We start from the raw sequence: 17,165 nt of genomic DNA, 5'->3' as shown, positions 1-17,165 counted from the left end.
GCCCACCTCATGGATTCTTGGACCCTGTTTGACTTGGGCTTCTGTGGATTTCAGTGTCCAGCCAAACAAAATGGGCTGAAGCCAAGATAAAATGAAAATAGCAGATGTGGTTTCATGACCCCTCTGGGCTTTTCAGTGAGTGTTTGTAAAGCCCCTACTGTGTGCTTAGCCAAGTGTGGGCTGGGCCCTTATGTATGTGTCTTCCTGGACAAAGGGAGAGGAGGTATGTGACTGTACCCATTTTGCAGGTGACAAGAATGAGGCTCAAAGAGGTTTGGTGGGAATTTGAATCAAGATGTCCATGGGACATCTTCAGGACCCAGGCCCACCCTGGGGACCAGGCCAGGACTGGCGGGAGGCAGAGGCACATTCACTCAGCGCCCCACTTGGGGCTTACGCCAGCTCCGGCCTGCCCTGGGGCAGCAGATAAGTCTTATCAGATGGAGGCCAGTGTGGCTGTTGGCTCCGCGGTGGTAACAGGCTGTCTTGGGATGGGGGGCGGGGCTCGGTGGGGGACACCCAGGGACAGTGGCCTCAACTTCTTGCCCGCCATGCGGCTTTGGAGGCGGGAAACAGGTGGGACTTGGGGCTGGTTCCTCTGTGGGCCCTTGAGTAGGATAGGGTGGGGGAAGGGAAGGAGGATTGAAGGGATAGAGAAGGGAGAGAGGCAGAGAGACAGAGAGATAGGAATGGGGAGATGCAGATAAACAGAGAGAAAGAGACCTAGAGCTGGGAGGAGACAGAGAGCACAGAAAGGAATGAGAGACAGAGGGGTGAGAGATGCACAGAGAGAGCCGGAGACAGTTACAGACAGATAGAAAGAGGGGCAAAGAGAGCGGGAGGCAGGTAGAGATGGACAGAAGGGGAAAGATAAAGGCTGAAAGTGACAGAGGCTAAGGATACAGGTGGAGAAACTGAGAAGGGAGAAAAAGATGATGTAGAGAGGGGGACAGAGACAGAGATTCAGAAACAGAGAGTCTGAGAGGAAGTCCATGAGACCCCAGGTAGCAGCCTGGGGTATGCCCTGGGCAGGTGGTGCCAGGGTGGGGTGGGAGGGGGTGTGGGTTGATGTGGACCCATGTGGCCTGTGGCTCTGCCCTCAACTTGCTGAGAGGGACCTCCAGAGAGTCACTGGGCCCCTGCGCCTCAGTCCCCACCTTCTTGCCCTGTCCTACCTCCCCCAAATAGTAACAACGGTGACAAGGACCAGTGTCTCACTGCTGACACAGACCTGTGCCTGGCACTTTCCCCATGTAAAATCATTGAACACACATGTATGCAGTAGGTGTCCAACTTGGGTCCCTGTAGGACAGTGGGTAAGACTAACCAGTCAATGGCCCTGAGACTCCATGGGACAGGGAGCTCCCCTGACCACCCATTCTGTAGATGAGGAGACTGAGACCCACCAAGGGCAGAGGGCAAGGATGGAGCCCTGGGTCAGTAGGGTCTGCTCACTCACTGGCCCACCCCAGAGGGAGTTTACCATCCTCATATTACCTCTCTGGGCCTCAGTGTCCTCATATGCAAAATGGGAGATTTGAGGAGGAAAGAGAGCAAGGCCATTTATTGAGCTCCTGCTCTGTGCCCCACTCTGTGCCAAGCCCTCGTCAGTAAGAACAAGGACAAAGACTCCTCTGACTCAAGTGGTGATGGTTTCAGGACATCCACTCTGGAGCCAGTCCACCCTCATTTATAGGCTGCCCTTATCACCGACTGGCGTGTGGCCTTGGGTGAGTTAATGTCCCCTCTGGACCTCAGTTCCTCATCTGAAGAGATGGGGTAATAATAGCGGCTACTCCATAGGGTGATTAGGGTGACTAAATGAGATTTAATCCATTAAGTGATTTTAACTCATTTGATTCTGAAATCTCAATAAATATTAAGTATTCTTATTTATTCATTGAGTACCTACTGTATACGAAGGATAGTATTTGACCCTTTTTTATCAGCACTACTACTAATTCTAGTACTAATGCTAATAATATGCTGACACCAATACCAGTACTAATTCTAATTACTACTATTCTAATATTGATATGAGCACTAATGCTAATTTTCATAGTGACAGTAATAATAATACTAACTGTAATCTAACACGAGTACTTTATGAATATTAATACTAATTCTAGAACTAATATTCATTTTAATTCTATCAACAATGCTAATGGTAATAATAATAATAATTCTAATACTAATACTTTTCCTAGCATTAATATAATAACAACAGCAGCATTATTTTGCCCTGCCACCCCAGGCACTGTGCTAAATGTTCTTCATGCATAATTTTATCCTATTCTCACCAGGTCCTTGTGGTATAAGTGCATATAATTGCCCCGATCTTCTAGACTGGGAGTAGGTGCAGAGAAATGATGTTCGTCTAAGGCCCTGGGTTCTTGTCTCGGCTCTGACTGATTTGCTGCATGATTCCTGGGGAGGCCACCCTCTGAGCCTTAGTTTCTTTGCCTGGAAAATGGGTATAATCATAGAATCCACCTCAAATGTTGTTGAAAGGCCACTCAACACAGGGCCTGCCTGCACGCCATAAATGGTGAGCTCTGTAGTGGTAACTCTCCTCATTGTTACTATTACTAGAAATAGCGGTTGCAATGTTGGGATGAGGGAGGGAAAGCTGCCCCCCCTTGGGAAGGGCAGGCTGGAGGCATGTCTGAGACAAGGGTTTGGCTGCTGGACCTACAGTCCATTTCTTCATAAGTGGAGCAGAGAAAGGGCTCAGGAAGGGAAGTAAAGGGTGGGGAGTGGGGGCCTCAGGGCTCTGCCTCCATCAAGGGCCAAAACCCTGTGGCTCTGAGGCCAGGCCTCACCCCATTCCCTCCCCCATCCCTGTGGAGGGGGCATAGGCCCAGAAGCCTGTGGCGGCAGTTCAGCCAGCAGGGAGGCAGCTGGGAGTGGGCAGATAAGGGAATCGGCAGGGCCAGGCCAGGCTTTGGGGGAGACCGACGAGGGTGGGGGCAGGGGAGGGGGTGGGTGTTTGGGCCAAGCATCCTTTCCATCAGGCCTCCATTTGAGACTCAGCCCCAACGGCCTTTCTTCCCCTCTCTTCCCGGAAGCCTTCCCTGACTTGTTCCCTCCCTCCTGGCATCTTCTAGGGCTCCAAAGCTTGGTCCAAGCCCATGGCATTTGGACTATTCTTGTCTAAATCCTACTTGGTCATGGTGTATAATCCTTTTATATGTTACTGAATTCTATTTACTAGTATTTTGTTGAAGATTTTTGTATCTATATTCAAAAGACATATTGGTATATAGTTGTCTTTTCTAATTATGTCTTTGGTTTTGGTATGAAGTAATGATGGCCTCATAAGTTCATTCCCTTTTATTGCCAAGTAATAGTCCATGGAATTGATATACTATAGTTTGGTTAACCATTCATCTGCTGATGGACATCTGGGTTGTTTTCAGTCTTTTTCTTATTACAGCAGACCTGTAACTTACAAACTCATATGTCGTTCTCTGTGCACACACACGTGGAAGAGTTTTTTCCTGGAGCAGGGGATACCAGTCTATCCATCCACCCACCTACCCAACCATCTATCTATCCACCCATCCACCTACCCATTCATTTATCCACCCATTTGCTGCCCTTCCTTCCTTCTTTCCTCCCTTCCATTCTTTCCTTCCTTCCTTCCATAAATCATCTATCTCTAGGCATATAACATCTGGGTCCAAGACAAGCTGTTTTGTAAAAATAGGCAAGAAACCTGTTACAGCCTTTGGCAAAGCCTTTCGTGTGCTGAAACTCACATCCTTAACCATCCTCTATTCCCAACATTTTGGGGGCTCCCTGGGAGTTTACTTATAGGGCATGGTTGAACTACCACCTGGAGACTGTTTAGAGACCAGAGTCCACAGGACTAGGGGCTCCCGCACCTCCAGGAGATCCTCATACGTACTCCTTCATCCATCTCTTATTTGCTCAGGGACCGTACTCTCCTCTTTCCTCTTTTCCGGCCTCATTTGCTGTTTCCTCCTCTTGTTTCAGAACTCTAAATGTCCGTGGGCCTCTTCTCTAGTTGACATTTTCTCTCTTGGTGAACTCATCCAGTCTCCGTCTTCAGAGTATCTCCAGAATCTAACCGTTTTTTTTTTTATTATCTCCCCTGCCAGCACCAGCATCGCTCACCTGGACCACTGCAGTGGCCTCCTCCTCAGGGTCCCCCAGCTTCCACCCTCAACCCTACAGTCTATTTTCCTCACAGCAGCCAGAGGAAGCCTGTTAAATCCTAAGTCAGATCATGGCCCTCCTCTGCTCAAGACCCTCCTGTGGCTCCCCTGTCAGTCATTCAGAGTAAAAGCCAGAGTCCTCTCCATGGCCCGTGAGGCCCCACGTGATCTGTGCCTTCACTTCTCCCACCTCACCTCCTGCCGCTCCCCCTCACTCACTCTGCTCCGCTACACGGCCTCCTCCTTGCTGTTCCTCACACATATTAGCCACGGCCCCTTCATGCCTCAGGGCTTTTGTACTGGCTGTACTCTCTGCCTGGTATGCTCTTCCTCCAGCTATTGGCGCGGCTCCCTCCCTCATCTCTTCAGGTCTGTGCTCAAATGTCTCCTTAGTGAGGTTTCCCCTGACCATCCCATTACACATTGGAAACTGCCCCAGTGATTTTTATCTGTGTCACCACTTTTCCATATTTTCTTTTTCTCCAAAGCACTTATCCTCTAACACCCTTGATATTTTCCTTACTTAATATTATTTCTTTTCTGTCTCTCCCACTAGAATGGCAGCTCCACAAACATACATGTGCTTATCTCTTCTGTTCAACACTGTGTCTCCAATGCCTGGAACAGGGCCAAGTATGCAGTAGGTGCTCAATGTATGTTTATTGGTTGGTTGACTGAGTAAATGGTGGGGGAAGGGGACAGAAGCAGAGGAAATTTGTTCTTGTCCCATCTATCTACTCTGTCAGGAGCTGAGCCTCAGTTGAGATGAGTCTGAACGTACCAGATCCAAAGGTAGAAAGTGCCACATTCCCCGGGGATGAGACCAGCTAAGGCACTCCAGGACGAGGTAGTATCATCTGGGCTGTGAAGGCCCCATAGGAATCACAGAGATCTTGGGGTTCAGTCAAGCCAATGTGGTGGAGGAAACAGCAGGCAGCACTTGGAAGGAGTGAGGTGAATCAAAAAGGATGAAAAAGGATGGGCTCACTGACAAGGAGAAATCTGTCAGGGGCCTTGAATCCAAAGGCGATCACCCTAAATTTGGTCCTCAGCGATGTCATACCCTGGTCACTGACCCCCAAACAGCTCAGAGACCTCATGTCCTAGACAAACACCCATATATAAAGCTGAAACAGTAATTAATGAAGAGCTCATATTAATTGAAAGTTATTAATTTATTGGGGCAGCTTGGATGGAGGACACTCAGACATGTTGGTCCCAAACCTGCCTCAGATCCTCCAGCAGGATGTGTGAAGTGCCTAAGTCCTCAGTTCTTAGAGGTTTCTGGGCCTGGGCGAGGGTTTGCAGGAAGTAAGGGAAAGGGTGACATAGCAGGGGACAAGATGGCAGAGAGCTAGCCTCCATCACAAGGAGATGTAGTTGGACACCTCAGAGGTTTCTGTCAGGGTCTTGGAAGTAGATGGACATACTTTTGCCCCCATTCTGGGGACTGGACCCTCCTCAATGGGGACATCACAAGCCTGAAATGAGAGGAGAGAACAAAAGTCATTCATCACAGTCCATGTGTGGGACCAAAATTTCATTCTTTACAGTGGCCTAGAAGACCCCTGTATCTTTCTCACTTCATCTCCTACCATTCTCCCCTCCCTCACCCTGCTCCAGCTACTTACTAGCTTTATGACCTCAAGAAGAGTACCTAACTGCTCTGTACCTCAGTTTCCTCATCTGTCAAATGGGGATGATAATGTACCTAGTGTTATCTAGTAAGTGGCAGAGTCAGAATTCAAACCCAGGCAAGTCTGGGCCAAAGTCCATACCCTTAATCCCGATGCTTTACCCACTTTCCTTCCAAACCAGACGTTTTCACTGATATTTTCCCAAGCAGTCCAGGTCAATTTGCATGAAGTGTATTTAATACCTCAATCTGTGTTCCCCAAAAGGAGAACCAATGACCCCCTTCAAATGAAATCATTTTAAGTATTACAAGGACACTAAATTAAATAACAGTGAGTCAAAATTATTCCCTCTTCAATCCTCTTTCAATCCTCTGATTATACAAAGAAGAAAGTCTCTGGTGGATGCGAAGTCCTTAACCACTTGCCAAATCTAAATTTGTCAGGCCCAGAGAGTGGGGTAATGGAAGTGGCTATAATCTAATGGCATTGTGATGCTTTTATAGCTGTTTGTTTTTACAGTTACCTCCCCTTTATGCCAAGATATAATGGGTTTTCATTTACTTGGTTGAACATTTTCTTTTTACATAAATGTATTTATATAAATAGAGTTTAGGTATAATTTTTTTCACAAGGGTGATGTAAAGTTTTCTTTTAAAATACATTTGTGGGCTTCCCTGGTGTCGCAGTGGTTGAGAATCTGCCTGCCAATGCAGGGGACATGGGTTCGATCCCTGGTCTGGGAAGATCCCCTTAAGCCTGTGCTCCACAACTACTGAGCCTGTGCTCTAGAGTCCGCGAGCCACAACTGCTGAGCCCGCGTGCTGCAACTACTGAAGCCTGCATGCCTAGAGCCCGTGCTCCGCAACAAGAGAAGCCACCGCAATGAGAAGCCCACGCGCTGCAACGAAGACCCAACACAGCCAAAAATAAATAAATAAAATAAGTTTATTAAAAAAAATACATTTGCTTACAGGGAAAAATGATGTCAATAAAAATAGTGAATAAACAATTGTGCATAGATCTTATCTGGATGTGATGAAACCTGTTATGTCTGAAGTTTGAGCCATGCTTCTGTTTTCACTGCATCTGCAGCAGCTTTCTCAAAAGAGGATGGAAGTCTGACTCACCGCGAGGTGCTGGACCATTTCCTTCAAAGGCTGGGATCAAGCATATATCCAGGGAGCCAGGGACTGGGTGAGCAGCTTTGGGTTCAAATTCCTTTCCTGCCTCATGGAGGTTAAATTTCTGGTCTCCAAAACAGTGCTTTCCGGTCTCCCTATTTGGGGTGAGAAAACAACCTGGAACTAAACCTCCAAGATGAGTGTGAGGCAAAGCCCCCTACGTACCCCAACAAGGTTAAAAAATAAAAAGTAGAACAAGGTTTTTGATGAAAAACAGCATCCCGTTGTCCCACGCTTGTCTCATTCCCTAGAGGCAAACTGCTTTCAACGTGTGTATGTGTTTCTTCTGGAAATTATTTCCATACCTCCAAATAATATGTTTATACTACCCATGGCAGAGACTGCAATCTGTCTACTTAATATACATTTCTCCCCTTTTCTTTTAAACACAACCCAAGTTTCAGTGGGGTTTATTGTACACCCAGCTTTAAAAACCTGCATTTCCCAGCATTCCTTGCTGGGTGACCATGTAAGACGAGACGATGAGATGTCCGCAGAGGCTGTGAGCAGTGCATCTGGGAACCTCCCCATCCCACTAAGCTGATGGTTTTTGCCCACTCACTTCCTCCTTCCAGCCACTGCCCGAGCCCTTCCTGCTTACCTCTGGACTGATTGTTGAATGAAAGAAAAAGAAAACTCTATTTTATTTAACCCGCTGGTAGTTAAACTTTCTCCCACATGCCTCCAAACAGTCCCTAACTGATGTGCCACTATGTCTTGATTTAGCAACTTCAGACATTTTCTATCCTTTCCCTGCTAAGATAAATGAGAATTTAGCTCATCCACATTACTACCCCTCCCAACAAGATTCTGTCATCGGTTTTAACTCCTCTTTTGGTTCCTTTACAATTTTAAAATAACCCACTTTCGTCTTTATGTTTTGATGGACGAACATAGTATCTCATTGGCCCGACTATCCTCTTCATCCTGCCTCCCTCTCCTGTGCCTCTCAACTTCTGCCATTTTTTAAAAAATCATTTTATGTCCCTTTCATCTCACCATGATGGATACTACATCCATTCTATCAGAAAATGACTTTATTTCACTTGAATGATAGTTCGGCTGAGTATAGAATTTAAGGTTGTAGGTTATTTTCCTGCAGCCTTTTATTTTTTATTAAAAAATTTTTAATATTTTACTTTTTAAAATAAATGTATTTTATTTATTTATTTTGGGTCTTCATTGCTGTGTTGGGGCTTTCTCTAGTTGGGGTGAGTGGGGTCTACTCTTCTATGCAGTGTGCAGGCTCTAGGCATGCGCAGTAGTTGCAGCACTCAGGCTTCAGTAGTTGCAGCACTCGGGCTCAGTAGTTGTGGCTCACGGGCTCTAGAGCGCAAGCTCAGTTAGTTGTGGTGCACGGGCTTAGTTGCTCCGCGGCACGTGGGATCTTCCTGGACCAGGGATCAAACCCATGTTGCCTTCATTGGCAGATGGATTTTTAACCACTGCGCCACCAAGGAAGTCCCTATTTTTTTATTTTTTTAAAAAATATGTATTTATTTGGCTGTGCCAGGTCTTAGCTGCAGCGTGCAGGATCTTTTTTTTTCAGTTGTGGCATGCAGGCTCTTAGTTGCAGCATGCATGTGAGATCTAGATCCCTGACCAGGGATCAAACCCGGGCCCTCTGCATTGGGAGTGCAGAGTCTTAACTGCTGGACCACCAGGGAAGTCCCCTCACAGCCTTTTAAATATGTGGCTTCGTTGTCTTCCTGAATCTGGTATTGCTGATAAGAAGTCTGATGTTAATCTGTTTTTCATTCTTTTTATAGATGATGCACCCACCCTCCACTACTGCAGCTCTTAGGACTTTTCTTGATCCTAGATGTACTGAAATTTCACTCAAGTGTGTCCAAATAACGGGGGTTGAGGCTTCATATGCCTCACTATCATTGTTGGGCCACGCAAGACCCTTCTCTAGTTTTATTTGTATGTTTAATCTTTTTATCTCCATTCTTCATTTCTGTCCCCACCCTGGGCAATGATTTTAATGTGTTTGATGTTCATCCTTTGGTTTTTCATAAGTTATTGTAAAAAGTGTATTTTTTTATGTGTGTATGTTATAAATGGTACCATGCTATAGACCTGATTTGGCTTCTTCATTTTTCATTCACCATGATCTTTTAAGAGCTGTCCGTCTTGCTATGTATATATCCAGTCTGATATTGCATAGTTCTATTTTTATGCATAGCATTCTGTGTTAGTTTTACATTTTTTACCCTGTTTGCCATTCCATGGGCCCCTTCAGTTTAAGACACATTCCGTGTCTGTGCATCTCCCACTTTTGAAGTTGTTCCAAATTCTCAAGGATTGTAGTCAATCTCTGGAAACCTCCTTTTTACCTTGAAGCTCTTTTTCTTGAGACCTTTCCTTCTGATCCAAACTGGACTGATTGTTTTCTAGGTATCTTTCTGGATCTTCCTCTTGGGATCCACGGTGTCCTGACTTTTATGTCTTTCTTCTTCCTGGATTAATCACGCATTTTGATATAGCATATTCTCAAGTAATTTTCAAAGCAAGTAGACAAAGTTTCTGCATCTTTTTATGTCTAAGAATGTTTCATTCTACACTCACCTTGATTAATAGCTTGGTCACAGAATTCTAGGTTGAAATGTTTTCCCTCAGAATCTTGAAGTTGTTCTTCAATTATCTTCTGGTCTCTGACTCTTGGGAAATCTGAAATCTGCATATTTCCTTTTCCTTTGTAGTTGAACTACTTTTCTTTTTAACCTCTCTGAAAGCTTCTAGGAGATTTGTTTTTATTTTGATGTTCTATAATTTCATAGGAACATATCTAGGTGTCAGTGTGCCGGATACTCAGTTAACCCTTTCCATATAAAGACTGGAAAGTTCTCTTGCATTATTCTATGGTAATTTCTTCCCTTCCTTTTTTTCTCCATTCTCTCTCTGGAAGTCCTGCTATTCAGAGTTTGGAATCTCCTCCATTGATCCTTTAAATTTTTCTCACAGATTCTCGTGTGTGTGTGTGTGTGTGTGTGTGTGTGTGTGTGTGTGTGTGTGTGCGCGCTTTGGAGTTTTAAGTTACTTTTTAAAATAGTATAATCAAGTTTTACCCCACCTGCAATTTGGCATTTGGGGAAGTGATTACCTTGAAAGTCATGACCTTCATGCCCAGGATCTTAGAATAAAACATAGAGGTGTCTTTGATGCTCTTTACTGTCATCACAATGTGGTCAAGTTTATGGATAAGACACAGGGAAGGGGTCTGACTGTTGTCCCTCCATGACTAAAAAAAGAGAAAAAAGAGACGAGACCACACTGCCACTGGTCACACCCATGTTTCCTGTGTTTCCTTCTCCCCACCTCCTCTCACCTCCTCGGTGACTATACTTCCTTCTACCCCCATTTCAAGGGGAAAGTCCTGGGAGGAATCTTCAGTACTTATTGCTCATGTGTAGATTCACAAGAGTCCATGTGTCTGCCATGACCACTCTCCACTGTTTTCTTGTTCTTTCCCTCCTTCCAGAGGGATAGAGGTGAAGATAGGGGAGTGGAGACCAAAACCAAACTCTCCCTTGTTTTCCTTGAGCTGGAATTGATCTCTTCTGTAAGAAATGATAAGACACAGAGGAGGCCCAACCCCATGAGTACAAGCCCTTTATTGACCAATTTAACCCAGTCCTCTCCTTTCTCACTCTACAGTTACGATAACAGAGGACAGGACAAGAAGGGAGCATCTCAGATGCAATAAATGTTTCTGGGCATGTGTGCCTACAGATCAACCTTGACACCAAGTGGGAGGGCACACCGCCCCACCCCTCACTTCCTGCCTTCAGCACACCTCCCACCAGATCTTTTTCTTGATTCGCGTTCTTTAGTAATTTATATTTCATTTGCTACAGGATTATAAGATGCCTGTGCACTATAAGTTGCAGAGTATAGTGGTTAAAATAACAGATTCTGGAGCCAGACTGACATTTTACTCTCTGTGCCTTGGTTTCCCCTTCTGGAAAGTGGGCATGATTTTATATGTGTTTTATAGGACTGTTGTGAACAATTTAAAAAAAAACGAGTTGGGGGGAATTCCCTGGTGGTCCAGTGGTTAGGATTCAGTGCTCTCACTGCCAGGGACCCAGATTCGATCCCTGGTCGGGGAACTAAGATCCCACAGGCTGGTGGGGTGTGTGTGTGTGTGAGGGGGGTGACCAAAAAAAAGGGGGGGCTTAGGACAATGCCTGACATAGCAAGTGCTGTAAGAGTTAACAATGATGATGATGATGTCGTGGTCATCTTGTTAAAATTCCAGACTCTCTACCATGACCCCCAATCTCTACGGCCTCATCCATTGTTCTTGAACTCCAAGCCACATTGTCCTTTTGCCTGTTCCTCATAAAGGCCATCCTTGTACCTTTAGCCCTCAGGCCCTTATTTTTTATTTTTTTATTTATTTAATTTATTTATTTTTGGCTGCGTTGGGTTTTCGTTGCTGTGCGCGGGCTTTCTCTAGTTGCGGCGAGCGGGGGCTACTCTTTGTTGCGGTGTGCGGCCTTCTCATTGTGGTGGCTTCTCTTGTTGCAGAGCACAGGCTCTAGGCACGCGGGCTTCAGTAGTTGTGGCACGCGGGCTCTAGAGTGCAGGCTCAGCAGTTGTGGTGCACGGGCTTAGTTGCTCCGCGGCATGTGGGATCTTCCCAGACCAGGCCTCGAACCCATGTCCCCTGCATTGGCAAGCAGATTCTTAACCACTGCGCCACCAGGGAAGTCCCAGGCCCTTATTATTATTTTTATTTTTATTTTTTTGTGGTACGCGGGCCTCTCACTGTTGTGGCCTCTCCCGTTGCGGAGCACAGGCTCCGGACGCGCAGGCTCAGCGGCCATGGCTCACGGGCCCAGCCGCTCCGCGGCATGTGGGATCTTCCCGGACCGGGGCACGAACCCGTGTCCCCTGCATTGGCAGGCGGACTCTCAACCACTGCGCCACCAGGGAAGCCCCCAGGCCCTTATTTTTAAATTAATTTTTATTGGAGTATAGTTGCTTTACAATGTTGTGTTAGTTTCTGCTGTACAGCAAAGTTAATCAGCTATATGTACACATATATCCCTTCTTTTTTGGATTTCCTTCCCATTTAGGTCACCACAGAGCACTGAATAGAGTTCCCTGTGCTATACAGTAGGTTCTCATTAGTTATCTAGTTTATACATAGTAGTGTATATATGTCAATCCCAATCTCCCAGTTCATTCCACCCTCCCTTTCCCCCTTGGTATTCATATGTTTGTTCTCTACATCTGTGTCTCTATTTCTGCTTTGCAAGTAAGTTCATCTGTACCATTTTCTTAGACCCCACATATAAACAATATTATATGATATTTGTTTTTCTCTTTGCGACTTACTTCACTCTGTATAACAGTCTCTAGGTCCATCCATGTCTCTGCAAATGGCACAATTTCGTTCCATTTTATGGCTGAGTAATATTCCATTGTATACATGTACCACACTTCTTTATCCATTCATCTGTTGATGGATATTTAGGTTGCTTCCATGTCCTGGCTATTGTAAATAGTGCTGCAATGAGCATTGGGGTGCATGTATCTTTTTGAATTATGGTTTTCTCCAGGAATATGTCCAAGAGTGGGATTGCTAGGTCATATGGTAGCTCTATTTTTAGTTTTTTAAGGAACCTTCATACTGTTCTCCATAGTAGCTGTACCAATTTACATTCCCACCAACAGTGTAGGAGGGTTCCCTTTTCTCCACATCCTCTCCATCATTTATTGTTTGTGGATTTTTTGATGATGGCCATTCTGACCAGTGTGAGCCTCAAAGCCTTTTGCACATGCTAATATCTGTCTCCCTGATTAGAATATCAGCTTCGTAAGAGCAGAGATTTCTGTGTTGTTCCCCACTGAATCCCAAACAACTAGCAGATGTTCAATAATATTTGTTCAGTTAATGAATATCTACTACAATAATTAGGCCCAGTGCCTGGCACAAATCTGACTTCTATTCTATTCTATTCTATTCTATTCCATTCCACCATGCTATACCATTCCACTCTATACTATTTTATCCTGTTCTATTCTACTGTGTTCAATTCCATTTCAAACCATTACATTTTAAACAATTGATTTCACTTGAGCCCCAGCTTTAAAAAAGTACTGTGCTTTTCTATTTTCATGAGTGAAGGAGGCATTAGCAAAATTCCTGAGTTCTGCTGTCCTCATGGATATAGAGGATCCATATGAACACAGAAGCAGTAGAATGAGAAAATGACTGATGTTTGGGTTTCATTGAAAATAAAGTCATATGTTTAAAAAAGTCTTATTAACCTTTTAATGTCTGTAGGATTCGTCATAGCACTCCCTTTTCAGTCCTGATATTGGTATTCTATATTTTTTCTCTTAATTTATTAAGAGGAAAAAACAGAAATTACTAATAGGTTATTAATCTGTTCAAAGAACCAATTTTTGACTTTATTGATTTTCTCTGTTGTATGTTTGTTTTCCAATTTACTAGTTTCTGCTCTTATCTTTATAATTTCCTTCCTTCCACTTTCTCAGGTTCAATTTGCTGTTACTTTTCCAGACTCCTGATATGAAATCTTAGGTACTTGATTTTCGACTTTTCTGATCTATAGGCATTTAGAGCTACAGATTTCCCCTAAGCACTGCTTTAGCCACATCCCCCAACTTTCATCAGTTTTTGCAAATCAGCTCAACCTACTCCTCCCATTATTCAATGCCCTGCTAGCTCACATTCACTCCCCGGATTCTGCTTTGCAGATGCAGAGCTCCATCCTTGCAAGTTCAAGGGTAAGCAAAGCTGGCTCTCTTAAGGAACTGGAAGAAGGCCCATGTGGCTTGGAATCCATGAGTGAGACAGGAGGAGAAGGGGAAGGCAGGGCCAGATCATGCAAGGTTTTCAAGGCGAGGTTAGGGAGGCTGGTTTTGAAAAAGATGACTGAAGAAAAATGCACAGCCTAAAAGTTGCGAGTTATGCTTTATCTCAGGACCTTACTGAGGACTGAGAACTGTAGCTCAGGAGACAGCCTCGCAGATAGCTCTCAGGAACTGTCCCAAAGAGGTAAGGGAGGAGCCTGGATATATAAGAGTTTTTGCTGAAAAAAAACCCCAAAACAACCATGTAGTCAAACATCAAAAGATTACTGCTAATCACAAAAAGCAGACATTCCAAGTTAATGATTTTAGTGCTTTATGTATGAGAAGATGCAAGAGTCTTGGCTCATTGAAATCATTTCTCAGATATGCATGTTAACTATCTAGAGCCAGTATCCTGTTTTTCTCTGTCCTAAATTCCTCCAGGGCGCACCGCTGGGGGTACAGTGGCTGATGGCTTGAGAGCAGGCAACATTCATTGTTCACTGGAATGGCAGGCAGCTTTCCCTTTCCACAAGCAAGACATAGTAATCACTTAAGCTTACGGTGTGCCAAACCTTGTTCTAAGCACTACACAAAATATAATCCATTTTATTCCTCACAACAACCATATATGTATATACGTATATTATATATGTAAATATATATAAACTAGAGTTTCCAAAATATGATTCTCTCCCTCCTGCCTCCTCCACAGGGAAGGCTTCTATCTTTCAACAAAGTCCTCTTCAAAGTCTCCTTCAGGGTGCCAGGGACCCCTGGAGTTCTTCTAGCAAACCTCAAGGTCAGCGCTGTTTGCTGGCCCCTCCCCGCCTCACCTCACCCCATCCAGATGGCCCTGGCTGAACTGGCTCCCCGGAACCACCCCGAGGGAGCTGGGAGCCGAGTGAAGCAGCAGCCCACTCCTGGCAGACGTGCTGATGGCAGACTGTGTGTTAGAGCAGGGACTTTCCGTGTCCCTCTGCTGCCCTCTGCTTGTCTTTGAAAGAGGAAGGAAGAGAGGATGGGAAAATGGATGAAAGCACACCGGGATATCCCACATGAAAGGGAAGCAGGTTACCAGGCCCGGCTGGGAACGCCCTGCCTTGGTGCCAATACCAGTGCCCCAGACCCCCATGGGCCACGCTGTTCACCTGCTTCTCCGAAATCCTGCTCCACATCCTGGCTGGCAGCCTGGAAGGCAGATGGCGCAGCATGGTAGGCTTCCTTGCCCCCGGCCTCTGGACAACCCTCTGGCTCAGTGCCTGGAGATCAAGGGGCAGGAATGGGAGGGCCACGGACTGGGGACTGCTGGTGGTGACCGAGGTAGGTGGGCAAGTATAAGGACTCTGACATAAAACTCAGCGCCTCGAAAGTAAAAGGTTAAGGTGTGTCTTAGCCAGCTCAGGCCACCATAATATAGCACTATAGACAGGGTGGCCAAAACAACAGAAATTTATTTTCTTACCATTCTGGAGGCCAGAAGTCCAAGATCAGAGTGCCAGCATGGTTGGGTTCTGGTGACATCTCTCTTCCTGGCTTGCAGATGGCCACCTTCTTGCCTTGTCCTCACATGGCAGAGAAAAAAACTTTCTAGTGTCTTCTTATAAGAGCACTAATGCCATCACCAGGACTTCACCCTCATGACCTCATCTAACCCTAATTACCTCCCAAAGGCCCCTAGTATCGTCACATTGGGGGTTAGGGCTTCAAGGCATGGATTTGCAGGGGGGCGCAAACATTCAGTCCATAATAAGGGATTACTTTGTAATAACATAAAAACCACCCATCCCAAAGTTTTGTGGGGGACCTTTATTCTAGGGTGTGAGGCCTCTGATCTATTTAGATTGTGTCTCCAGAATGTGAGATCTTTGATCTGTTTGGGAGTCTGTCCAGGGTATGAAGTTAGGAACAGTCCAAGTTAGAGTATAACCACTCTAACTTATAATGGGTCTGTTTCCAAGCCAAGATCATGAAGCTATTAAGTGTTCTCTGTCCCAGGGTGCAATGTTTCTGAATCCTTTTGGGGTGTGAGCCCTGGAGTCCTCCCCGTCCCCACCCCTCTCTCAACCCCACCCTCACCCTTCACTGCTAAGAGGGGACATTCATCAGCCCCATTGCTGTTCGCCTTACCTTGAGCTGAGCGCCCTCTCTTTTGAGGATGACCTGTCCAGCCCCTGGGGCATATGAGTTTCAGATTCTTGTACCTAGACACACCCCAGATACTCACTCAGACAGACACACAAATGCTCTGTGCTATGCATATTGTTTTTTGCATAAGATTTTCCTTTATGAAGAGTTACACAAATTATATGTGAATAGAGGTTTGTATAAAAGGTTCCAACAACACATCAAGTATATGGACTACACAGGTGATCCCCACTCCACTCTCCAAAAATGACCACTGCTGTCAGTTTCTGGTGTTTCCTTCCAAACACAGGCCTGCACACATGCACACACACACAGACACACACACGCGTGTGTGGTGTCACCATAACCATCTCCCACCCACTACTTTTCCTTGTCAACAGCATGTCCTGTGGAAGGCACCCCCACCCCAGAGGCACACACAGGTCCCACTCATTCTGCGGCACATCAGGCAGGGGCTCTGTGGTACATCGTAAACCCCCACCATTCATTTCACTCTGCAACAGTCATTGGCTAGAAATGGACATTTACAAGGTTCTCCCAGTTGTTTGCTCCTACCAGCCTTGCCCACACAGTTCTGTGCATGTGTGTACATTTTCGAGTTAGAAGTGGGGTTGCTGGGTCAAAGGGTTCATTCGTTCAGCAGACACTTAATGAGCGAGGTCTGTGTACCAAGCACTGTTCTAGGTGCTGGGGCGACATCAGAGAACAAGACAGACAAATGTCCCTGCCCACGTGGATCTGACATTCTAGTTGTGGAGGAGGGTGTCCAATTTTAGATGTTTCACAAGGTCCTGGAAGGTTTCACTCTCATCAGTGGTGCCTTTACTGGCTTCTTCTCCACTGCTTTCTGTGGGGCAGGGTCTGCAGCAGGAGGCTGGCTGCTTTGGCCTTTGCTCTCTACAAGACCTGCAGGGGCTGAGGCTGGGACTGTCTATTTGGGGATGTGGGTGTGCATGCGTGCGTGTGGCTGGGGAGGGGGATATGGAAACCGAATGGTCCCCTGGAGAGCGTGAGGGGAAATAGGGATAGAAGAGACCACTTTATGGTGTTGGAGGGAGCTAGGGACAGAGCAATCCCCTGAATCAGGCCTGAGCAGCAACCCCCCAGGTCACACCCACAGAGGGTGTGCAGGAATGGCAGCGCTGAGGAATCTAGTACTGTCTCAGAACATGCCATTGGGTGGT

At 45.8% G+C, this 17,165-nt stretch overlaps 1 protein-coding gene across 1 annotated transcript; it reads right to left on the bottom strand.

Moving 5' to 3' along the window:
- Positions 1 to 5,545: 5,545 nt before the first annotated feature.
- Positions 5,546 to 15,047, bottom strand: GLOD5 (glyoxalase domain containing 5). The gene is given in 8 exon segments (XM_007450937.1): positions 5,546 to 5,573; positions 5,575 to 5,611; positions 5,614 to 5,662; positions 6,946 to 6,976; positions 6,978 to 7,079; positions 7,081 to 7,094; positions 10,106 to 10,243; positions 14,985 to 15,047. Coding segments are annotated over 8 exon segments (462 nt in total).
- Positions 15,048 to 17,165: the final 2,118 nt, after the last annotated feature.

The sequence above is a fragment of the Lipotes vexillifer genome, unplaced genomic scaffold, assembly GCF_000442215.2.
Source record: "Lipotes vexillifer unplaced genomic scaffold, Lipotes_vexillifer_v1.1 scaffold129, whole genome shotgun sequence".
In the NCBI taxonomy this organism is placed as follows: Eukaryota; Metazoa; Chordata; class Mammalia; order Artiodactyla; family Lipotidae; genus Lipotes; species Lipotes vexillifer.
Note: the sequence above shows the minus strand (reverse complement) of the source record. Positions and strands in the feature narration are given on the sequence as shown.